This window comes from Pseudophryne corroboree, chromosome 6 (assembly GCF_028390025.1).
Source record: "Pseudophryne corroboree isolate aPseCor3 chromosome 6, aPseCor3.hap2, whole genome shotgun sequence".
NCBI classification, from domain to species: Eukaryota; Metazoa; Chordata; class Amphibia; order Anura; family Myobatrachidae; genus Pseudophryne; species Pseudophryne corroboree.
In genome coordinates this window covers 79798859-79824051 of record NC_086449.1, presented here as the reverse complement: position 1 = coordinate 79824051, position 25193 = coordinate 79798859, and the positions used below count along the sequence as shown (strand labels likewise).

The window sequence follows — 25193 nt, the reverse complement described above, 5'->3', positions numbered from 1 at the left end:
CCATGCTGACAGAAGACATTTACATACACACACATACAAAGAGACACAGGGTACAAGCAAGCCTGCCCAGCCCAGTATGTGTGGAGATACACAGAGATGAGGAACCAGCACACAGCCTGATACTAACAATTGGATCCGACTCAGCACCTCCAGGAGGCCAGTGTCAGTCCCCCCCAGTGTCCCTTGGTGCAGGCACGCGGTTGCCCAACAGCTTACCTGAAAATAACATACAGAAATTAAACTGAAGAAAAACTCTCTGGAGCTCCAGAGTGTGCATCCTCTCCTGACGGCACATTTTTCTAAACTGAGCTGTGAGAGAGGGCATAGAGGGGAGGAGCCAGCACACCCTGTTGAAGACATTTAAAGTGCACTGGCTCCCTTGGACCCCATCTATACCCCATCGTACTAAGTTGTCCCCAGTATCCCTTATGGATGATAGAGAAATTTAGCACTCCTCGGGCCAAATGTAATAGTGAGATTTTCAGAAAGTGAAAGATTTGGTAAGGTTTTGCAGTTTTTTTTAAATTGGCAATCATTTACACAGCAAGATCAACCTGGTTTTGCAGTGTAAATGACTGCCACTTTAAAAAAAAAAAAACCCTGCAAAACCTTACCAAATCTCTCACTTTCTGAAACTCTCACTCAATTACATTTGGCCCTTTATCTGCAAAACATCTCAAACGAGCCGTAGCTGATGAGAAGACAGCCTAGGCTGTAAAGAGAGAAGGCAACAGGAAAATGTTTCTCCCTGGCCAACCACCGTTCCCCGAGAACGAAGGTTCTCCCTAGATATGCAAATATATAATAAGCATAATACACAATTATAACAAACAGTAGCTCCCTGCACCCAGTGTAGCTCAGAAAGGAACAGTATAAATAGTATATGAATCTGCTTCACAAAGCATCTGACGTGTACGCTGGATGTGCAGCCGCTTCGCAGCCCTTCCAGTAAAATAATAAAACTTCATTTAAAAAAAGGAAAGAACATTTAGCTGCAGGAGCAGCTGAGAAAAACCTTCCCAATACCTGTGGGCACTAAGGAAAAGTTGGCTGCCTAGGGCAGGAGGTGGGGTATAGAGGAGAAGGAGCCTGTGCTGTCCGAACTAAACTCTTAGTACTCAGACACCTTCAGCACCAGCTATCCCCGGTGTTCTTCAGTGCCCCTCATGAATGAACAAAATATTTATTTTGGTCATAGTCTCCCTTTTATACATGCAAGGTGGCACAGTGCCAACCTGATCAGATAATACTGCTCTATGCTAGGTATAACAGAGTTTCGCAGAGTTGTAGCTTCATCTTTATCACCTGGTTTACAGTTGTTCCCACACAGCCTTGGAGAACCATCTGCAACATCTTGGCATCAGCCGGTTCCTGGTGGGTAGCAAACGCCAGTTCCTGTGTCTTCTTCTGCATATCTTCAATGGCAACCTCAACCGGGATTAGCACCACCTGGCAATTACAGTAAATGCATAAAATTACTGTCACCCAACATCTTCCTGGTGCCACCACCCATCTGACAAACCTATAGAGCCTAGGGCTGCTACTTCAAAATAAAGCACTCCCACCCAATCATTTATTGGGGAACACGAGCTTCTCAGGGTGCTGCCTCCTCTGTGACTGTTCTTACCTCTTCTCGATGCATTACATTGACCCGAGTCTTGATGTAGGGGAAGGCATGCGATGTGGTGAGGACGGTTTTGCGTTTGTACTGCTCATGAAGGTCCCCATGTGCCCGGCCGTCCAGGGTGAAAGGAGTACAGAAGAGGAAAGTCCGAAGGTTGTAGTTCTTATCAAAGTAGGTGACGCGATCCTTCAGTTCATAAGTGTCAAAAAACGGTTCCACGTAAGTGATCTGGATGTAGGCCTGGCCAGAGAAGGTAAGAGAGAACATGTGGGTGCTACAGGGCAACATAAGTGGCAAATTCTTGAGTTTGAGAATATGGAAAATATGAGCAACAAGTCCCTATGAATAGAGCCATTAGATGGACAATCTCAGGCAGTTCAATATGTCGACAGTACTACATCATGAAGGCACAGACCATGTTGACGTTCTGAATGAGGGACTCAAACACCACATCCTAATGGTGGACTAATGTGAGCAGCACCACTGACAGTTCTCACACTATCCGCCTTACAGTCAGGTCATATATTATGAATTTATGAGCCCCATTTTAAACAATATTGGTAAAGCCTACAAAATGGCTGCACTCATTCCCTGTATACAATAGGTGCACTTTAACCTGAAACATTTTGAGTTTACTACACCTAACCTGACGCTGTTCAGTGGGGAAAAGTGTGCCTCAAGTTGATATTCCCATAGTGAACTGCAGAGAGAGGCATCTTCCTCACCTTGTTTGGGTCAAGTTTGGTTTTGTCAACAGGATTTGAATCCTTTACAACCTGAACTGTCCCTTCTCCGAACTGGTCAGTATAGAACTCCTGGAAGCAGAGAGGGGAGACATTACACAGATTATTATGGGGCTTCTCATTACCACTAACCCACACATCATCTGTAAACACAGTGCAAGCAGACGCTGCAATGCCTCCTCTCACCTCCAGGCGGTGCGAGATCTCAGCCAGTTTGGTAATGGATGGCTCTTTATATACAAACTCTTGCTCATCCAAGTCCCCGAATTTAGGACCGTAAAATCCAACTCGGAAATATGTCCCAAACATCCTCTGTGGTCTGCACAGAAATAATAACGGAGAAGATACAGGTTAGAGGTAAAATGTAGATGTTGCCATACACGGCTAATACTTCATTTGCTTGGTATGCATATACGTCGTGTAGCAAATGGTAAACTCTACTATTAGCCATTATCAGAGCCCGCTGCAAGGTACTTAAGAAGTCTGACAAACATATAGGGGGCAATACAAATCTCCACAAGGTGCCTATGTGCCGACTGTTTTGCCGACACCTCTTGACCGCCAACACTGCAGAAAGAGGCATAAGAAAAACAAAGACGTTTATCCAACTCACCAGTAAATACGATTCCCAGCGTAAAGTCAATTGTGAGAGGGGAGGGAAGAAAAGAGAGAAAACTGTTAAAATAACCTATGTCAGCAACACTAACCTAATATGGCCACACACAAGGCAATTTTGATAAACTAAAATGGCCACATGTATAGGGCTCCACCAATCAGTAAAGATGGCTGTAAACTATTGAAAGCTACAGTATCTGTAATGGAGTTGGCTGTTAATGACTATGATTGTGTTACGTCATCATCATACTCCACTAATGGAGCCCAACAGGACATGTCTACTTAGCCTGATTTCTAAATGGTTAATTATATCCAATATAGCCACCCACGTGCATGTGTCTAAACTACACAAATATCTGAAGGTTTTCAAATTATGCTGGTGAGTCGAATATTATATTTTCCAACCAAATTCACATCTAAAAATGAGGCAAAACCTCATCTTCCACACATGTTTTGCATGGTTTTAAAACTGAATTTGGCTAACTGTGTCCAGACTAAACTGCTTATTTCTACTATAGTGTACTTGCTACTCACACATTACAGACAGCCATTTTGTGAAGTGATCAATTCAGAATAATGCAACCTATAGGCTCATTTCTGACTGAGCCCACAAAATGGCTGCCTGAACTTTAAGATAAACAATATGGAACAAATATGTTAAAGTGAAGAAGTTTGTGGTAGACCAATACATTTTCATACATGAATATAAAAAAGTGCACACATGCATAGTATACAGACATGACTGACAAAAAAAAAATGTGAAAAACATGCTGTAACAAGCGGGTGTGCATCCCTTTCCCATATAAAACCCAAACTCGTGTGATGTGCACAAATACACAAAGCCAAACACAGGTATTCATAAACACATAGTCTAATTATGCAATAGGACATAGCTGTTCAGTTGAAGTCACCTAATACTGGAAATTGTTCAGCGCTCACACTTAACATGCACATATAATGCAGCTCTGTACTCCGGAGGCACGAGTGTGCACAGCGCCTGCCCACCGGAGGCACGAGGGTGCACAGCGCCTGCCCACCGGAGGCACGAGGGTGCACAGCGCCTGCCCACCGGAGGCACGAGAGTGCACAGCGCCTGCCCACCGGAGGCACGAGAGTGCACAGCGCCTGCCCACCGGAGGCACGAGAGTGCACAGCGCCTGCCCACCGGAGGCACGAGAGTGCACAGCGCCTGCCCTCCGGAGGCACGAGAGTGCACAGCGCCTGCCCTTCCGGAGGCACGAGAGTGCACAGCGCCTGCCCTTCCGGAGGCACGAGAGTGCACAGCGCCTGCCCTTCCGGAGGCACAAGTGTGCACAGTAAAATTACGTGTCACCTTTCCTACTGCATAAGTAGATAAGAGTTAGCAGCAAGTTATTATGGGTAAAAGAAGCCAGATGAAACATGAGAAATTGGTTAATTGTCAAACTGCCTACCTCCCAGCCTGTGATCTGCCCGGGAGCAAAGGAAAAACACAGGGAAGAGAAAGAGGGATCAGTCAGAGGAGGAGAGAAAAGGGAAAGAGAGAAAGATATAATGAGCAGGAATAGATGTTGATGACAAGAGAGTGATTCAGGAGACAGTTTATGTGGGAAATGAATGAGATGGGAAGTGTAGGCATTAGCGAGTAAGGGAAGTATACGTGATAGTGAGTAAGAGATGTATAAGTGTTAGCAAATAAGGGAAGTGAGGGTATTAGCGAGTAAGAGAAGTACAGGTGTTAGCGAATAAGAGAAGTACAGGTGTTAGCGAATAAGAGAAGTACAGGTGTTAGCGAATAAGAGAAGTACAGGTGTTAGCGAATAAGAGAAGTACAGGTGTTAGCGAATAAGAGAAGTACAGGTGTTAGCGAATAAGAGAAGTACAGGTGTTAGCGAATAAGAGAAGTACAGGTGTTAGCGAATAAGAGAAGTACAGGTGTTAGCGAATAAGAGAAGTACAGGTGTTAGCGAGTATGAGAAGTACAAGTGTTATCCAGTAACAGAAGTATAGGTGTTAGCCAGTAACAGAAGTATAGGTGTTAGCCAGTAACAGAAGTATAGGTGTTAGCCAGTAACAGAAGTATAGGTGTTAGCCAGTAACAGAAGTATAGGTGTTAGCCAGTAACAGAAGTATAGGTGTTAGCCAGTAAGGGATGTACAGGTATTAGAGAACAAGGAAAGTATAGTTGTCAGTGTGGGAAGTATATAGGTGTTAGTAAAAGAGGTATAGATGTTATATTGTAAGGGAAGTACAGGCGCCAGAGAGTAAGGGAAGTATAGGTGTTAGCGATTAAGGAAAGTATAGATGTTAGATAGTAAGGGAAGTATGTGTGTTACAAAGTAAGAGAAGAGGAAAGCGAAGATGGTGGTGAAAGAATATGAGGTATTAAATGCAGATGTCAGGGAATGAGGAGAATTATGGGATTACAAAGTATAAATGGGTGTACGATGTATTAGGATATAAATAAATGACGTATGATGAGAGAGAAAAGAAATAAAATGATATATAGGGAGAAAGAGGTATGAGAGAAAGAGCACAAATTAATACATGATAACACACCCAACAGTCTATTTAATCACAATGATAATTCACACCTACTTTACAGAATTGGAAGGGAACATCAATATTTCACTAGGGGGTGTAACGGCCATAGACCCAGAGATCAGGAATATTCGCCACTGATTGCTGATATTAAATACATTGGGGTATATGCAATAGCGGGCGAATTGGCAAAAAAGGCGAATTCCGGGACGTTTTCGCCTCCAAAAATCAATTCGCCTATGCAGTGCAGTCATTTTTCGCAAAAAAACGGCCCGTCAAAATTCGCCTTTTCTCAATTCGCCTTTTTCCGAATTCGCCTTTTCTGCAATGGTACAGATGCTGCAATTCGCCTCCAGCATATTCAATTCAAGTTTGGAAATTCGCCTGCAGTGCTTTTAGACAGCAAATTCGCGATTTTCAATCCGCCACACTTTGGAGGGTGAAAACAAATAAAAAAATTTTAAACATGGTTTTTTTGGTGTGTTTTTTTTTTGGGAATAGCAGATCTATTTATATTAGAAGGGATTAGGTTTTTTTTTTTTTTTTGGGGGAGGCACAAATATTATTTATATATTTTTTAAAATAATATTTTTATTTTTTTTATTTTTTTTATTGCTGGAACGGTAAAATCAGAAAAAAAAATGGCGTGGGGTCCCCCCTCCAAAGCATAACCAGCCTCGGGCTCATTGAGCTGGTCCTGGTTCTAAAAATGCGGGGGAAAAATTGACAGGGGATCCCCCGTATTTTTAAAACCAGCACCGGGCTCTGCGCCTGGTGCTGGTGCCAAAAATACGGGGGACAAAAAGAGTAGGGGTCCCCCGTATTTTTAACACCAGCATCGGGCTCCACTAGCTGGACAGATAATGCCACAGCCGGGGGTCACTTTTATATAGTGCCCTGCGGCCGTGGCATCAAATATCCAACTAGTCACCCCTGGCCGGGGTACCCTGGGGGAGTGGGGACCCCTTCAATCAAGGGGTGTCCCCCCCCCCAGCCACCCAAGGGCCAGGGGTGAAGCCCGAGGCTGTCCCCCCCCATCCAATGGGCTGCGGATGGGGGGGCTGATAGCCTTTGTGTTCAAAAAAAAGATATTGTTTTTTCCATTAGTACTACAAGTCCCAGCAAGCCTCCCCCGCAAGCTGGTACTTGGAGAACCACAAGTACCAGCATGCGGGAGAAAAACGGGCCCGCTGGTACCTGTAGTTCTAATGGAAAAAAAATACCCAAATAAAAACAGGACACAGACACCGTCGACAGTAAAACTTTATTACACACTGCCGACACACACATACTTACCTATGTTCACACGCCGACATCGGTCCTCTTCTCCATGTAGAATCCCGGGGTACCTGAAAATAAAAGATCAATATACTCACCTCAACAGGCTCCAGAGATAAATCCACGTACTTGGCAAAAAAAGAAAGCGCATTTACCCGCACCAAAAACGGACTGAAAGGGGTCCCATGCTGACACATGGGACACCTTTCCACGATTAAGATCTGTCAGTGACAGCTGTCACTGACAGGTCTCTAAGCCAATCAGGAAGCGCAACTTCGTTGCGCTCACCTGATTGGCTGATCGCTGTGACAGCGCATCGCACAGCTCCCTCCATTATATTCAATGGTGGGAACTTAGCGGCTAGCGGTGAGGTCACCCGCCGGTCAGCGGCTGACCGGCGGGTGACCCCACCGCTAGCCGCTAAGTTCCCACCATTGAAAGTAATGGAGCGGCTTTGCGAGGCGCTGTCAGAGTACAGACGGCGTCCAGCCAATCAGGTGAGCGCCACGGCAGTAGCGCTTCCTGATTGGCTGAAGGGACATCAGTGACAGGAGTCACGTGATGTCCCGGCATTCGGGGGAAGGGATCTGATGTGAAAACATTGGACCCCTTTCAGTCCGGTATGGCTCGGTGTTCGGTTTGTTTTTTTACAAAGTACGTGGATTTACCTCTGGACCTCTGGACGCTGGAAGGTGAGTATAATTTTTTGACAGGTACCCTCGGATCGTCGGAGATCGTTGCAGTCGGCGTGTCAACACAGGTAAGTATGTGTGTGTCGGCGTATGAAATAAAGTTTTACTATCAAGGTGTGTGTGTCCTGTTTTTATTTGGGTATTTTTTTCCCAGTAGTACTACAGGTACCAGCGGGCCCGTTTTTCTCCCGCATGCTGGTACTTGTGGTTCTCCAAGTACCAGCTTGCGGGGGAGGCTTGCTGGGACTTGTAGTACTAATGGAAAAAACAATATCTTTTTTTTTAACACAAAGGCTATCAGCCCTCCCATCCGCAGCCCATTGGATGGGGGGGGACAGCCTCGGGCTTCACCCCTGGCCCTTGGGTGGCTGGGGGGGGGGGACCCCTTGATTGAAGGGGTCCCCACTCCCCCAGGGTACCCCGGCCAGGGGTGACTAGTTGGATATTTGATGCCACGGCCGCAGGGCACTATATAAAAGTGACCCCCGGCTGTGGCATTATCTGTCCAGCTAGTGGAGCCCGATGCTGGTGTTAAAAATACGGGGGACCCCTACTCGTTTTGTCCCCCGTATTTTTGGCACCAGCATCAGGCGCAGAGCCCGGTGCTGGTTTTAAAAATACGGGGGATCCCTGCCCGATTTTTCCCCTGCATTTTTAGAACCAGGACCAGCTCGATGAGCCCGAGGCTGGTTATGCTTTGGAGGGGGGACCCCACGCCATTTTTTTTTCGGGTTTTTCCCCGTTTTTTAAAATCGCGGTAAAATCCGCAAAATCGGCCGATTTTCGCCCGCGACTCTGGCGAATCCGTTTTTCATTGCATATGGTGAATTCCGGAAGCCACCTTCCGGAATTCACCTGGCGAATTTGGTCGAATTGAAAAAACGGCGATAATTGCCGCGATTTCGCCCGCTATTGCATATACCCCATATACTTATATCTAGAAACTACTCTAAAGCACTAAGTTGACAGTTTTAGAAGCCATAGGGGGTAATTCAGATCTGATCGTAGCTGTGCTAAATTTATTACATCTACAGTAAGTTTCTCTGACATGCGGGAGGGCTCTCAGCACAGGGCTAGTCCGCCCCGCATGTCAGGCCCTACCCTTCCCCAGCACAGGTACAAAAGCATCACACAGCGGCGATGCTTTTGTACCTGACAAGTAGCTCCCTGCCAACGCAGCTCCTGCGCGCTGGCAGGGGGCTAACCACCGCGCCCCGGGTCGCAGCGGCTGCCTGTGACATCACGCAGCCCCCCACGATGGTCCGGACAAGACTCCGTTGTCTGGACTGCGCCCCACCAATGGCATCCTAACGCCGTTGGCATGCCCCCTCCTGCCCCGCAACCGCCTCTGCCTGTCAATCAGGCAGAGGCATCTCACTGGCTGCACATGCGCAGTGCGCCCGACGCGCGTGAACACTGCACATAGTAATTCAGACCGCGATCGCTGCCGCAATGCAGTCTGAATTACCCCCATAGAGTTTTAACGTGCCATATACCATTGGTTTGTCATGGACTGCTACAGAAATATGGCACATGATGAGCAGAGAGGTTCTGGAATAACCCTTAGAGCTTGGTTTGCTATATATACTGTAAGATGCCCCCCTCTCTGCCTTCTAGTGCCACCATGGGTAATGTTGAGTACCTCTCAAATTTAGGGCTCCATACCCGGCGCCCTCCAGAGAGATTTTGAAAAGGATAAAGGATTTGCAGAAGGACAGCTAAGAAAGCTAAAAGGTACTTAATTTACTGTTTAATGAAAATAAATTTTCTATGTGGCATTATTTCTCTAATTTGTAGAAAAGCAAATCTTAAAGTGCAGTATAGTATCAGAGGCTATTAGACATTTCAGTTACATTTTAGTCTTCAGAAAAATGTCTCCCTCTAACAGATGTATTTTGGTATGTGGGTGTTACTACAGAACTTCATGTATGTGCACAGATCTGGCCTTCAGTCCTCACTAGACCTATGGTGGGGTAAGGCACTGGTCTGGGAGTGCACTATTGTGCTGTGTGCGCTCGCTAGGGTTAGCACCTGGTTGGTGATCTTGTTGAACGCCTCCTGTAACTTCCCGTGAACAGAAGCCAGCTTCTTGTAGTCCCGATTTGCTTCATAAATGGGAATGAGAAGTTTATAGACCTCATTCACTGCTTCAAACAACCCACCCTGGAGAGGGAAACACAAACACAGTATAAATACGCCATACACTGTCATCCCATTAACAAGAGCCTATACATATTTTCCTGTGCAGGGAAAATACTGGCTGCTTTTGCATGTAGCCCACAGATGTTGGACAGCTTTATTTTTGAACTGCAATTTAGATTTCAATTTGAACACACCCCACCCAAATATAAATCGTTATAATTTACAATCAGAGGAAGAGACCTCAATGATTTAGTGAGAGAGGGGAATGTTGGAGCACTTGGCTGTGGATACAGGGCCTTATTCAGATGACTCGGTTGATTTTGAACACGTTTTGCATGTGCCAAAGCCGTACTGTGCACAGACAGCGATGGATTAGTGTCGGAGTACGCAGAGAGTATTTATTTGCAAAGTGATTGACAGGTAGTCAGTGACTGGAAGAGGTAACGAGGTGGTTAGAAAACCCACAGACGTGTCGGGAGCATTTTCTGGGCGTGGCATAGTCAACCAATCGTACACAGCTGGAGAGGTCCCAGCGTGTTAGGACAGCCACTCAGTCTTAGCATAGGATTCCTCAGAGGTTCCATAGAGCGACCATTGTGGGCCCGATGATCCAAATTTTATATGTAAGTGGGTATGTGAGACACTGGTGATGGGCGTCTCTAGGCACAAGATGGCGTCAAAGCGATTAGCATACGAAATCGCAGCTGTGCATCCAACTGCCTGCACCTCGGAATCAGTCAGCCTGTTGCCCAGGGCTACTCTGCTATGTCTGCTACTATACAGGATTGGTAATACACACAATCATACACTATCTCCTCACCAGAGAGAAGCTGGCACATGCCTGTTCCAGCAGGCCCACCAGCCCGGCTTCTGTGAAATACTTCCCGGTACAGATTCCTTCTTCATCTGGAGAGACAACATCATCTGACACGGCTGACTCTTCCAGCACATTGGAGGATATGCTCTACAGGGATGTAATAGACGATAATACATATACTCATATATCACACCACAGTATTCATGTTTTCCATTACCGAGCACATAACAGTACCTGGAAGCTGACGCACCCCACCGGCAGGTGCCTGGCGTCCTCCAGCATGCTGAGATACTCCGACACCAGCGCGGCTCCATGCACCAGGCAGTGCGCAGCCTCCGCGTGATTCCCGCGCTCGCTGTGTTTGGCAGCCATGTTCTGGAGCCAAGTTAGGCGGAGATCTGGGGAGTTCTGGTATCCTTTGGCAATCCTGAATTAACAGTATAGTAAATGCATAGAGACTTTTACAACCTGGTACATTATAGTGAAAGGTGGATGTGTCATCTACACACAGCAGTCTCTTTGTGGGCCGAACAAGTATATAATAGAATGCAGATGGCTAATTTTCTAGCAACAACACTGAGAGATTCAATTAAGTGAGCCAATCACGGCCAAGAACATCGGGCCTGGTCCTTCATCTCACGTAATGCAGTCAAAATTCTGTATGGCTACAGCGATTCCAAGTTCTATTCAACCATCTGCCACTACTGTTGTACGAATCTAGGCTATAGCAACGCCCCCATGCGTCCATCTCGGCCCTTACTAATCTACCCCATGCTTGGTGCAAAAGTTATGACTGAATATGGTGCACACAATCCATACTCCAAACAGGTCGCAGCTCTAACTACATGCTTCACCTACATACTAACACTCCATCACTGGCCAGTTACCACCCAGTAGCATCATTTCTGCCATTTGTGAGATGGGACTGAGATGCGTATGTCTCGAAATCACTCGTAGCTGCTCTAAGTCTTGTGTGTGGGCTGCGGTACATGCGCATTTCACTAAAAAAAGCAAAACGCGACAGTTTTCAGATAAGCATGCAAGAGTCAGGACCATTGTGGTCAATTCCACCCATATATAAAGCAGTTTGGAGAAAACTCAGAATTATAGGGACAATGTACAGTATGTTAGATCTGTAGTTGGCTCTCACCGATACATTAGGTCCATCAGCATCTCAGGATCTTCTTGGTGTTCCTTCATTTTCACAGTGTCTGTAAGGATCATGTGCAGGTTAAACACCAAATCCTGAACCTGGAGGAAAGAAGCGATTGTGACTCACAGACGCCTAACAGGAATCTCTAACAATAGGATGGCTATGACCAAAGCAGGATATTTAGTATTTAGCAGAAGGCAGAGTATAACTGAATATGAGATTACAATAAAATAACGCTACATATGCTTGAATATAAGTATTGGTTTGTTATGAGGATCCTCATTTCAGCTGCTGGTCTGCTGTATACAGGTAGGTGAACAGGTGATGAGGTAAAGGCAGCCATTTTGTATGCTGGCCCAAAAGAATAAACCAGCCTATTAAATCACTTCCTTGTGACCTGCTTGGCTGTGTTCTCATATTGGATAATCCCTCAAAATAGCTGCCTGTAATGTATGTTGGCAACAAGTAAAGTTAAGTCTTTGAGTCTAGATTGGTTGTCAGTAAATGATTTAGCCATCATTACTTGCTCAGGGAAAGTGGTGTCCCTCAGTTCCAGATCCTCCTCAGAATAGGTGAGGATGGTCTTCAGGGACCGCCGCAGGTATTCCTCATTGAACTTCAGAGAGGTACCCACTAATGACGACAGGGACATGGTAACCTGCATCTTCACACGGGCGAAATTCTAAGCCAAGAAGAAAAACAAAAGGTTACCCTGACCCCACATGGTGGGATAAAGAGAACTGGACATAATTCATAGCTAGCAATCAGCAGCCCTAACCAGCCACGTAGTGTATGAGCACCACAGAATCAACCAATAATATAACTGCATGCACTTCGCGGTACATGTGACGGCCGTGGGAGTGAGGTAAAATGTTAAAGTCATGTTGTGCCACCATCCCGACTGCTCTCATACTGCTCCGAAGGAACGTCACATTTACTTGAAACGCCGCATAAAGTCTAAGAAAAAACAATGTCTGGAGTGGGCACTGGTGACAGCATGAAGGGTATACCACCATATAACGCACTAAACTGCTTTCCCGTCACTGGCAGCGGCTAGCAGATGTCATTCGCTGGGGTCTATCACTTACGTTTCCAATCTCAAAGTTCTGTCTCATGAGGAGGTAGAGGGAAGCGCTGGCCTGCGTGCGCACACTGCTGATACTGCTGCTGCAATGACGCAGGAGGCGGAGACACAGATCAGAGCACAGTTCAGTGTCGTCCTCAAACAGCATCTCCGGGAACTGAGGGAAGAGAAAATGAATACGAATGGACATGCAGCCATCTCAACCCTGTGCACACTGCAATTTTCTATGCTCACCTTGCACACCAGCGCCCTCTGGCTGGTAAAGCAATGCTGCAGGTACAAGGCACTCTGGTTGTAGCCCATGCTGTGTAACAGAACTTTCAGGACTCCTCCCAGGATGCTTTCCTTCATCTCCGACATCATGACTGTCTGCAGGAAACAGACACGGATGGGTATAAAGATCTCTGTGTGTCAGTGTGATGTGGGGAAACAGTCTCCAAAGCCACTTCTTACCTCAACAATGATCTCCAGTGTGTCCAGCACGACTAGATTGGCCTCAGTGGCCATATTTCCGTCCACCATGACCTCAAGCTCTCGCTCTGCTTGTGTCCTGAAATTAGACAAAGGATAATGAGACCTAGGGGTATACTTACTAAAGTAAGGGAGATGTTGCCCATAGCAACCAATCACCCGCCTCCCTTCCATTGTAACCACTATCAAGTACTGAGTGCTAATGCTGCCAGCTGTGCACTGCGGTTAGCCCTTGTGCTTCCACCCATGCATGGTTTTCCCTGGTCTTAGTGTAACAGAGCAGTGCAGTAAGAAACAGTGCATCCGGAAAGTATTCACAGCGCTTCACTTTTTCCATTTTGTTATGTTACAACCATATTCCAAAATGGAATAAATTATTTTTTTCCCTCCAAATTCTACACACAATATCCAATAATGACAAGGTGATATACATAAAATACTATATTATTTGGAGAATGGTTTCTTTATGGTGGTAGAGATCAGTATCCTCACAAATAGTAGTATTTCCAAGCATATTACATATTTAGTTCCCAGAGGTTCTCACTTTTCTGTCTTCTCACTGTTCGGCCTCCACTGCGTAACGTTTTTCCTCCATCGTACATTCTCCTGGCTTCCAAACGGGCTGCGCTCTGCCGGGGAAACATAGACTGTGAGGCTCATACAGAGGGAGAATAGACGGTCTCTGGATTCCCAATAGAAAACTTATGGCAATAAGAATGTTTGGGAACATTGGACGTGACACGGAGACGGGCTGTGGCCGCCAGCAAGGTCTCACCTCGACTGCGTTTCACCATGTCCTGACGCGCCCCAATAGTCCCAAGTATGGCCTCCTCTAGCCGAGCTTTCATATCAAGCGATTTCTTAAACGTTAGGCTGTTTATACGCTCAAATGCCTTCATCCCCTAAGGAAACAGCAGGAGAAATAGCCAGGAAAGCGTAATATGAAGCACGTACAGGGCCTGGATATGAGCCGCACACAACCAGACTGGGAATCCTATGCTAATGTGGCTATACGCCCATCTTTAATGATGCCACTCACTGTCTGTCAGTATCCAGATGATAGATCTACACTATCTAGATCATTGGTTCTCAAACTTAGTCCTCATGGACCACTAACAGCTCATGTTTTCCAGGTCACCCGGCAGGAGAACTGTGTATCCCCACATTGTGCCACATTAAAAAATCCACAGGTGACCTAGAAAACGTGAACTATTAGGAGTCCTTGAGGACAGAGGGGTCTATTTACTAAGCCTTGGACAGAGATAATAAGATTTTAAACCTACCGGTAAATCTTTTTCTCCTAGTCCGTAGAGGATGCTGGGGACTCCGTAAGGACAATGGGGTATAGACGGGCTCCGCAGGAGACATGGGTACTATAAAGAACTTTAGAATGGGTGTGCACTGGCTCCTCCCTCTATGCCCCTCCTCCAGACCTCAGTTAGAGAAACTGTGCCCAGAGGAGATGGACAATACGAGGAAAGGATTTTGTTAATCTAAGGGCAAGATTCATACCAGCCCACACCATCCACACCGTATAACATGGAATATACGCAACCAGTTAACAGTATGAACAAAACAGTATCAGTCAAAGACTGATCTCAACTGTAACATAACCCTTATGTAAGCAACAACTATATACAAGCCTTGCAGATTTAGTCCGCACTGGGATGGGCGCCCACATCCTCTACGGAATAGGAGAAAAAGATTTACCGGTAGGTTTAAAATCTTATTTTCTCTTACGTCCTAGAGGATGCTGGGGACTCCGTAAGGACCATGGGGTTTATACCAAAGCTCCCAACCGGGGCGGGAGAGTGCGGATGACTCTGCAGCACCGATTGAGCAAACGCGAGATCCTCATCAGCCTGGGTATCAAACTTATAGAACTTTGCAAAAGTGTTTGAACCCGACCAAGTAGCTACTCGGCAAAGCTGTAAAGCCGAGACGCCTCGGGCAGCCGCCCAAGAAGAGCCCACCTTCCTAGTGGAATGGGCTTTTACTGAATTTGGTAACGGCAATCCAGCCGTAGAATAAGCATGCTGAATCGTGTTACAGTTCCAGCGAGCAATAGTCTGCTTCGAAGCAGGGGCACCAACCTTGTTGGCTGCATACAGGACAAACAGAGCCTCTGTTTTCCTAACCCGAGCCGTCCTGGCTACATACATTTTTAAGGCCCTGACTACATCCAGAGACTTGGAGTCCTCCAAGTCACCCGTAGCCACAGGCACCACAATAGGTTGGTTCAAATGAAATGAAGAAACCACCTTAGGCAAAAATTGAGGACGAGTCCTCAACTCTGCTCTATCCACATGGAAAATCAAATAGGGGCTCTTGTGAGACAAAGCCGCCCATTCGGACACCTGCCTAGCAGATGCCAAGGCCAATAACACATGACCACCTTCCAAGTAAGAAATTTTAATTCAATCGTTTGAAGAGGTTCAAACCAGTGAGATTTTAGGAACCGTAACACCACGTTAAGGTCCCATGGTGCCACTGGGAGCACAAAAGGAGGCTGGATGTGCAGCACTCCTTTTACAAAAGTCTGGACTTCTGGGAGAGAAGCCAATTCCTTCTGAAAGAATATAGATAGGGCCGAAATCTGTACCTTAATGGAGCCTAACTTCAGGCCCATATCCACTCCTGTCTGTAGAAAGTGGAGAAAACGGCCCAGACGGAAATCTTCCGTAGGAGCATTCTTGGCTTCACACCAAGATACATACTTCCTCCAGATATGGTGATAATGTTTCGCCGTCACCTCCTTCCTAGCCTTTATCAGAGTAGGGATGACTTCCTCAGGAATACCTTTCCCAGCTAGAATTCGGTGTTCAACCGCCATGCCGTCAAACGTAACCGCGGTAAGTCTTGGAACACACAGGGCCCCTGCTGTAACAGGTCCTCCCTGAGAGGAAGAGGCCACGGATCTTCTGTGAGCATTTCCTGAAGATCTGAATACCAGGCCCTTCGAGGCCAATCTGGAACAATGAGTATTGTCTGCACTCTTTTTCGTCTTATGATTCTCAATATTTTTGAGATGAGAGGAAGAGGGAACACATAGACTGACTGAAACACCCACGGTGTCACCAGGGCGTCTACCGCTACTGCCTGAGGGTCCCTTGACCTGGCACAATACCTCCGAAGCTTCTTGTTGAGGCGTGACGCCATCATGTCTATTTGAGAAAGTCCCCAATGTCTTGTTATCTCTGCAAAAACTTCTTGATGAAGTCCCCACTCTCCTGGATGGAGATCGTGTCTGCTGAGGAAATCTGCTTCCCAGTTGTCCACTCCCGATATGAAGACTGCTGACAGAGCGCTCACGTGATTTTCCGCCCAGCGAAGAATCCTGGTGGCTTCCGCCATTGCCACTCTGCTCCTTGTCCCGCCCTGATGGATTACATGAGCCACGGCTGTGACGTTGTCTGATTGAATCAGAACCGGTAGGTCGCGAAGAAGAATCTCCGCTTGTCGTAGGCCGTTGTATATGGCCCTCAATTCCAGTACGTTGATGTGTAGACAAGCCTCCAGGCTTGACCATAGCCCCTGAAAGTTTCTTCCTTGTGTGACTGCTCCCCATCCTCGGAGGCTCGCGTCCGTGGTCACCAGAACCCAGTCTTGAATGCCGAACCTGTGACCCTCTAGAACAGTGTTTTTCAACCGCTGTGCCGCGGCACACTAGTGTGCCGCGAGCGGTTGCCAGGTGTGCCGCCGTCTGCCAGAGATGCCGCTGCCCTCCGCCAGAGATTCCGCTGCCGCCCGCCAGAGAGAGACCTGCGCCGCCGACAGAGAGAGACCTGCTTCCGCCCGCCAGAGAGAGACCTGCTTCCGCCCGCCAGAGAGACCTGCTTCCGCCCGCCAGAGAGACCTGCTGCCGCCCGCCAGAGAGAGACCTGCTGCCGCCCGCCAGAGATGCCAGCACAGCTGCCGCTGCAATCAGTACCCGGTTCGGCAGTGCTGTGCACTTCCGCTACCCACCCATGACCTATGGCGAGACATAGGTCACGCACGGCCCACCCACTGCTGCTCCGTGCTGTTGCTGCCACTGCCTGGTCCATCCACTCAATGCTCCTCACTTCTGCCAGATCAGGTTATTTATATATATTTTTTTCCATTATGTATGTGTGGAATTACTGTGGGGTGGGGGCAGATATTGTATGGAATTACTATTGGGGGGCAGTGTGTGGAATTACTGGGGGGGGGGGGCAGTGAGTGGAATTTCTATTTGGGGGGCAATGTGACATTACTGTGGGGACAATGTTTATGCAATATGGAGCTGTGCATATACGAAGTGGCAATTTTGTACTGCTGGTGGGGAATTTTAGACGTGGTCCTGATGACTCCTTCTGCATTATACAGTTATAAATAAGGAGTAAATAGTGGCCAGGTTAAGTTGCAGGTGAAATTAGTTGGGGAGGCAGTGTGTGGTTGAATTACTCTGGGGGACAGTGTGTGGCATTATTATAAATTAGTTTTAGTACTGTGGGGGCCAATGTGTTTGCACTTCTGTGGGGGCCTGTGTTTTTGTTTAATTGCCATGGGGGCCAATGTGTGTATATGCGGTTTTTATCCCGTGGGGCACTGATGGTGTGCCTTGGCAATTTTAAAGTCTTGTAGGTGTGCCGCGAGTGGAAAAAGGTTGAAAATCACTGCTCTAGAAGGTGAGCACTTTGCAGCCACCACAGGAGAGATACCCTGGCCCTGGGAGACAGGCTTATCTTCTGATGTATTTGTAGATGGGACCCGGACCACTTGTCTAGAAGATCCCACTGAAAAGTCCTTGCATGAAACCTGCCGAAGGGGATGGCCTCGTAGGCTGCTACCATTTTCCCCAGAACTCGAGTGCATTGATGAATAGACACTCTTTTTGGTTTTAGCAGGTCTCTGACCATGTTCTGGAGGTCCTGGGCTTTTTCCATCGGGAGAAAAACCCTCTTCTGTTCCGTGTCCAGAATCATGCCTAGGAATGATAGACGAGTCGTTGGACTCAATTGTGACTTTGGCAGATTGAAAATCCAACCGTGCTGCTGTAGCACTCTCAGGGAGAGCGACATGCTCTTCAGCAATTGATCTCTCGATCTCGCTTTTATCAGGAGATCGTCCAAGTACGGGATAATTGTGACTCCCTGCCTGCGCAGGAGCACCATCATCTCCGCCATCACCTTGGTGAAAATCCTTGGGGCCGTGGAAAGCCCAAACGGCAACGTCTGAAACTGGTAATGACAGTCCTGTACAGCGAATCTCAGGTACTCCTGATGAGGAGGATATATGGGGACATGAAGGTATGCATCCTTTACGTCCATTGACACCATAAAATCCCCCCCTTCCAGACTGGATATCACAGCCCGGAGCGATTCCATCTTGAATTTGAACTTCTTCAAGTACAGGTTTAGAGATTTTAGATTTAAAATGGGTCTGACCGAACCATCCGGCTTCGGGACCACGAACAGGGTCGAATAGTACCCTTTCCCCTGTTGGACTAGGGGAACCTTGACAATCACTTGCTGTTGACACAGCTTTAGAATTGCAGCTAACACTACTTCCCTCTGTGGGGGAGAAGCTGGCAAGGCCGACTTGAAAAATCGGCGAGGGGGCACCTCTTCGAATTCCAGCCTGTAGCCTTGGGATACAATATCCATCGCCCAAGGATCCACGTCTGACAGAACCCAGACCTGTCTGAAGAGTCGAAGACATGCCCCCACCGGTGTGGACCCCCTCAGTAGAGCCCCAGCGTCATGCTGTGGATTTAGTAGAAGCCGGGGAGGACTTCTGCTCCGGGAACTAGCCGAAGCAGGTGTTCTCTTCCCTCTACCCTTACCTCTGGCGAGGAAGGATGAGCCCCGACCTCTTCTGGACTTAAGCGACCGAAAGGTCTGCATCTGATATTGTGGAGTTTTCTTTTGCTGTGGGGAAACAAAAGGCAAAAAAGTAGATTTACCCGTAGAAGCTGTGGAAACCAGGTCCACGAGACCGTCCCCAAACAAAACTTCACCTTTGTAAGGTAAAACCTCCATATGCTTCTTTGAGTCGGCATCACCCGTCCATTGGCGGGTCCACAGGGCTCGCCTAGCAGAAATCGCCATGGCGTTGGCTCTCGAACCTAGCAGCCCAACGTCTCTTTGAGCATCTCTCATATATAAGACTGCGTCTTTAATGTGACCTAAGGTCAGCAAAATAGTATCCCTGTCTAGGGTATCGATGTCAGCTGACAAGGTATCTGTCCAAGCTGCAACTGCGCTACATACCCATGCCGATGCTATCGCCGGTCTGAGTAAAGCACCCGTATGCGTATAAATAGATTTTAAGGTAGTTTCCTTTCTGCGATTAGCAGGATCCTTGAGGGCTGCCGTGTCCGGAGACGGTAGCGCCACCTACTTGGGCAGACGTGTTAAAGCCTTGTCCACCCTGGGCGAGGATTCCCACCGTACCATGTCCTGTGCAGGGAAAGGATACGCCATAAGAATCCTCTTGGGAATCTGCAGTTTTTTGTCTGGAGTCTCCCAAGCTTTTTCAAATAATTCGTTCAGCTCATGAGATGGGGGAAAGGTTACCTCAGGTTTCTTTTCCTTATACATGCGCACCCTCGTGGCAGGGACAGAGGGGTCATCTGTGATATGCAAAACATCTTTTATTGCAATAACCATATAATGAATACTTTTGGCCACCCATGGGTGTAACCTTGCATCATCGTAGTCGACACTGGAGTCAGAATCCGTGTCGGTATCAGTGTCTGCTATTTGGGATAGGGGACGTTTTTGAGACCCTGAAGGGCCCTGTGACACAGTCAAAGCCGTGGATTGACTCCCTGCTTTTTCCCTGGACTCTGCTTTGTCCATTCTCTTATGTAATAAGGTCACATTTGCATTTAAAACATTCTACATGTCCAACCAATCATGAGTTGGCGTTGCCGACGGAGACACCACAATCATCTGCTCCACCTCCTCCTTAGATGAGCCTTCCGCTTCAGACATGCCGACACACGCCTACCGACACCCCGACACACACAGGGATATATCTATAAGGAGACAGATCCCCAACAAGGCCCTTTGGAGAGACAGAGAGAGAGTATGCCAGCACACACCCAGCGCCAACTGACACTGGAAACAGAATTCCCAGATAATATAGCGCTTTTATATATAATAAACCGTGTAATACACTCACTGCGCCTTACAAGTGAACCCCCCCCCCCCCTTTTCAGCCCTGTGTCACCGTGTTCAGCAGGGGAGAGTCCGGGGAGCCAGCTTCTCTGCAGTGCTCTGTGGAGAAAATGGCGCTGGTTAGTGCTGTAGGACCAAGCTCCGCCTCCTCCAGCGGCGGGCTTCGGTCCCGCTCAATTTTATAAAACTGGCGGGGGGTTTATACACTTACTGCCTCCGCAGCCTATATCCATATTGCCAGACTTAGAGGTTTATATTGCTGCCCAGGGCGCCCCCCCTGCGCCCTGCACCCATCAGTGCCTGCTAGTGTGTGTAATGTGTGGGAGCAATGGCGCGCAGCGTTACCGCTGCGCGCTTACCTCAGGGAAGATCTGAAGTTTTCTGCCGCCTTAGAAGTCTTCTTTTCTTCTTCTACTCACCCGGCTTCTATCTTCCGGCTCTGTGAGGAGGACGGCGGCGCGGCTCTGGGACGAACGACGGGGGGAGACCTGCGTTCCGACTCCCTCTGGGACGAACGGCGGGGGGAGACCAGCGTTCCGACTCCCTCTGGAGCTAATGGTGTCCAGTAGCCTAAGAAGCAGAGCCTATCACTTAAGTAGGTCTGCTTCTCTCTCCTCAGTCCCACGATGCAGGGAGCCTGTTGCCAGCAGTGCTCCCTGAAAATAAAAAAACCTAACAAAATTCTTTTTCAGAGAAACTCAGGAGAGCTCCCCTGTAGTGCACCCAATCTCCTCTGGGCACAGGATCTAACTGAGGTCTGGAGGAGGGGCATAGAGGGAGGAGCCAGTGCACACCCATTCTAAAGTTCTTTATAGTGCCCATGTCTCCTGCGGAGCCCGTCTATACCCCATGGTCCTTACGGAGTCCCCAGCATCCTCTAGGACGTAAGAGAAAAAGTGGATGGAGATAACGTCCCAGCCAACCAGCTCCTGTTATTTTTCAAACACAGCCTTTGATGTGGCAGTTAGGAGCTGATTGGCTGGTACTTTACCTCCGGGTCTGGACACACACTCAGCAGTTACATTGTACTAGAAGTACAGTCTCAGTAGTGAGGGTCTCACCTTGTACTGGAAGCAGGACACACACAGACTCAGAGGTACATTGTACTAGAAGTACAGTCTCAGTAGTGAGAGTCTCACCTTGTACTGGAAGCAGGACACACACAGACTCAGAGGTACATTGTACTAGAAGTACAGTCTCTGTAGTGAGGGTCTCACCTTATACTGGAAGCAGGACACACACAGACTCAGCAGTACATTGTACTAGAAATACAGTCTCAGTAGTGAGGGTCTCACCTTGTACTGGAAGCAGGACACACAATCAGCAGTTACATTGTACTAGAAGTACAGTCTCAGTAGTGACAGTCTCACCTTGTACTGGAAGCAGGACACACACTCAGCAGTTACATTGTACTAGAAGTACAGTCTCAGTAGTGAGGGTCTCACCTTGTACTGGAAGCAGGACACACACTCAGCAGTTACATTGTACTAGAAGTACAGTCTCTGTAGTGAGGGTCTCACCTTGTACTGGAAGCAGGACACACACTCAGCAGTTACATTGTACTAGAAGTACAGTCTCAGTAGTGAGGGTCTCACCTTGTACTGGAAGCAGGACACACACTCAGCAGTTACATTGTACTAGAAGTACAGTCTCTGTAGTGAGGGTCTCACCTTGTACTGGAAGCAGGACACACACAGACTCAGCAGTACATTGTACTAGAAGTACAGTCTCTGTAGTGAGGGTCTCACCTTATACTGGAAGCAGGACACACACAGACTCAGCAGTACATTGTACTAGAAATACAGTCTCAGTAGTGAGGGTCTCACCTTGTACTGGAAGCAGGACACACAATCAGCAGTTACATTGTACTAGAAGTACAGTCTCAGTAGTGACAGTCTCACCTTGTACTGGAAGCAGGACACACACTCAGCAGTTACATTGTACTAGAAGTACAGTCTCAGTAGTGAGGGTCTCACCTTGTACTGGAAGCAGGACACACACTCAGCAGTTACATTGTACTAGAAGTACAGTCTCTGTAGTGAGGGTCTCACCTTGTACTGGAAGCAGGACACACACTCAGCAGTTACATTGTACTAGAAGTACAGTCTCAGTAGTGAGGGTCTCACCTTGTACTGGAAGCAGGACACACACTCAGCAGTTACATTGTACTAGAAGTACAGTCTCTGTAGTGAGGGTCTCACCTTGTACTGGAAGCAGGACACACACAGACTCAGCAGTACATTGTACTAGAAGTACAGTCTCTGTAGTGAGGGTCTCACCTTATACTGGAAGCAGGACACACACAGACTCAGCAGTACATTGTACTAGAAATACAGTCTCAGTAGTGAGGGTCTCACCTTGTACTGGAAGCAGGACACACAATCAGCAGTTACATTGTACTAGAAGTACAGTCTCAGTAGTGACAGTCTCACCTTGTACTGGAAGCAGGACACACACTCAGCAGTTACATTGTACTAGAAGTACAGTCTCTGTAGTGAGGGCCTCACCTTGTATTGGAAGCACGACACACACTCATCAGTTACATTGTATTAGAAGTACAGTCTCAGTAGTTACAGTCTCACCTTGTACTGGAAGCAGGACACACACTCAGCAGTTACATTGTACTAGAAGTACAGTCTCTGTAGTGAGGGTCTCACCTTGTACTGGAAGCAGGACACACACTCAGCAGTTACATTGTACTAGAAGTACAGTCTCAGTAGTGAGGGTCTCACCTTGTACTGGAAGCAGGACACACACTCAGCAGTTACATTGTACTAGAAGTACAGTCTCTGTAGTGAGGGTCTCACCTTGTACTGGAAGCAGGACACACACAGACTCAGCAGTACATTGTACTAGAAGTACAGTCTCTGTAGTGAGGGTCTCACCTTATACTGGAAGCAGGACACACACAGACTCAGCAGTACATTGTACTAGAAATACAGTCTCAGTAGTGAGGGTCTCACCTTGTACTGGAAGCAGGACACACAATCAGCAGTTACATTGTACTAGAAGTACAGTCTCAGTAGTGACAGTCTCACCTTGTACTGGAAGCAGGACACACACTCAGCAGTTACATTGTACTAGAAGTACAGTCTCAGTAGTGAGGGTCTCACCTTGTACTGGAAGCAGGACACACACTCAGCAGTTACATTGTACTAGAAGTACAGTCTCTGTAGTGAGGGTCTCACCTTGTACTGGAAGCAGGACACACACTCAGCAGTTACATTGTACTAGAAGTACAGTCTCAGTAGTGAGGGTCTCACCTTGTACTGGAAGCAGGACACACACTCAGCAGTTACATTGTACTAGAAGTACAGTCTCTGTAGTGAGGGTCTCACCTTGTACTGGAAGCAGGACACACACAGACTCAGCAGTACATTGTACTAGAAGTACAGTCTCTGTAGTGAGGGTCTCACCTTATACTGGAAGCAGGACACACACAGACTCAGCAGTACATTGTACTAGAAATACAGTCTCAGTAGTGAGGGTCTCACCTTGTACTGGAAGCAGGACACACAATCAGCAGTTACATTGTACTAGAAGTACAGTCTCAGTAGTGACAGTCTCACCTTGTACTGGAAGCAGGACACACACTCAGCAGTTACATTGTACTAGAAGTACAGTCTCTGTAGTGAGGGCCTCACCTTGTATTGGAAGCACGACACACACTCATCAGTTACATTGTATTAGAAGTACAGTCTCAGTAGTTACAGTCTCACCTTGTACTGGAAGCAGGACACACACTCAGCAGTTACATTGTACTAGAAGTACAGTCTCTGTAGTGAGGGTCTCACCTTGTACTGGAAGCAGGACACACACTCAGCAGTTACATTGTACTAGAAGTACAGTCTCAGTAGTGAGGGTCTCACCTTGTACTGGAAGCAGGACACACACTCAGCAGTTACATTGTACTAGAAGTACAGTCTCTGTAGTGAGGGTCTCACCTTGTACTGGAAGCAGGACACACACAGACTCAGCAGTACATTGTACTAGAAGTACAGTCTCTGTAGTGAGGGTCTCACCTTATACTGGAAGCAGGACACACACAGACTCAGCAGTACATTGTACTAGAAATACAGTCTCAGTAGTGAGGGTCTCACCTTGTACTGGAAGCAGGACACACAATCAGCAGTTACATTGTACTAGAAGTACAGTCTCAGTAGTGACAGTCTCACCTTGTACTGGAAGCAGGACACACACTCAGCAGTTACATTGTACTAGAAGTACAGTCTCAGTAGTGAGGGTCTCACCTTGTACTGGAAGCAGGACACACACTCAGCAGTTACATTGTACTAGAAGTACAGTCTCTGTAGTGAGGGTCTCACCTTGTACTGGAAGCAGGACACACACAGACTCAGCAGTTACATTGTACTAGAAGTACAGTCTCAGTAGTGAGAGTCTCACCTTGTACTGGAAGCAGGACACACACTCAGCAGTTACATTGTACTAGAAGTACAGTCTCAGTAGTGAGGGTCTCACCTTGTACTGGAAGCACGACACACACTCAGCAGTTACATTGTACTAGAAGTACAGTCTCAGTAGTGACAGTCTCACCTTGTACTGGAAGCAGGACACACACTCAGCAGTTACATTGTACTAGAAGTACAGTCTCAGTAGTGAGGGTCTCACCTTGTACTGGAAGCACGACACACACTCAGCAGTTACATTGTACTAGAAGTACAGTCTCAGTAGTGACAGTCTCACCTTGTACTGGAAGCAGGACACACACTCAGCAGTTACATTGTACTAGAAGTACAGTCTCAGTAGTGACAGTCTCACCTTGTACTGGAAGCAGGACACACACAGACTCAGCAGTTACATTGTACTAGAAGTACAGTCTCAGTAGTGAGGGTCTCACCTTGTACTGGAAGCAGGACACACACTCAGCAGTTACATTGTACTAGAAGTA

At 47.4% G+C, this 25193-nt stretch overlaps 1 protein-coding gene across 7 annotated transcripts in view; it reads right to left on the bottom strand.

The window, feature by feature from the left end:
* Positions 1 to 25193, bottom strand: part of DOCK6 (dedicator of cytokinesis 6) — a 164264-nt gene that overhangs the window by 13804 nt on the left and 125267 nt on the right. For 6 of the 7 annotated variants that reach the window (XM_063931275.1, XM_063931274.1, XM_063931278.1 and 3 more), the window contains 15 exons: positions 13915 to 14041; positions 13684 to 13768; positions 13122 to 13218; positions 12903 to 13037; positions 12673 to 12825; positions 12108 to 12266; positions 11582 to 11682; positions 10666 to 10858; positions 10435 to 10578; positions 9504 to 9635; positions 4416 to 4430; positions 2554 to 2679; positions 2350 to 2439; positions 1628 to 1864; positions 1306 to 1449 (listed from right to left, as the gene is read on the bottom strand). In XM_063931275.1, coding sequence (XP_063787345.1) covers positions 1306 to 1449; positions 1628 to 1864; positions 2350 to 2439; positions 2554 to 2679; positions 4416 to 4430; positions 9504 to 9635; positions 10435 to 10578; positions 10666 to 10858; positions 11582 to 11682; positions 12108 to 12266; positions 12673 to 12825; positions 12903 to 13037; positions 13122 to 13218; positions 13684 to 13768; positions 13915 to 14041 — 1938 coding nt within the window. The remainder of the gene's footprint in view (positions 1 to 1305; positions 1450 to 1627; positions 1865 to 2349; positions 2440 to 2553; positions 2680 to 4415; positions 4431 to 9503; positions 9636 to 10434; positions 10579 to 10665; positions 10859 to 11581; positions 11683 to 12107; positions 12267 to 12672; positions 12826 to 12902; positions 13038 to 13121; positions 13219 to 13683; positions 13769 to 13914; positions 14042 to 25193) is intronic. The other variant, XM_063931276.1, reaches the window with a different exon arrangement.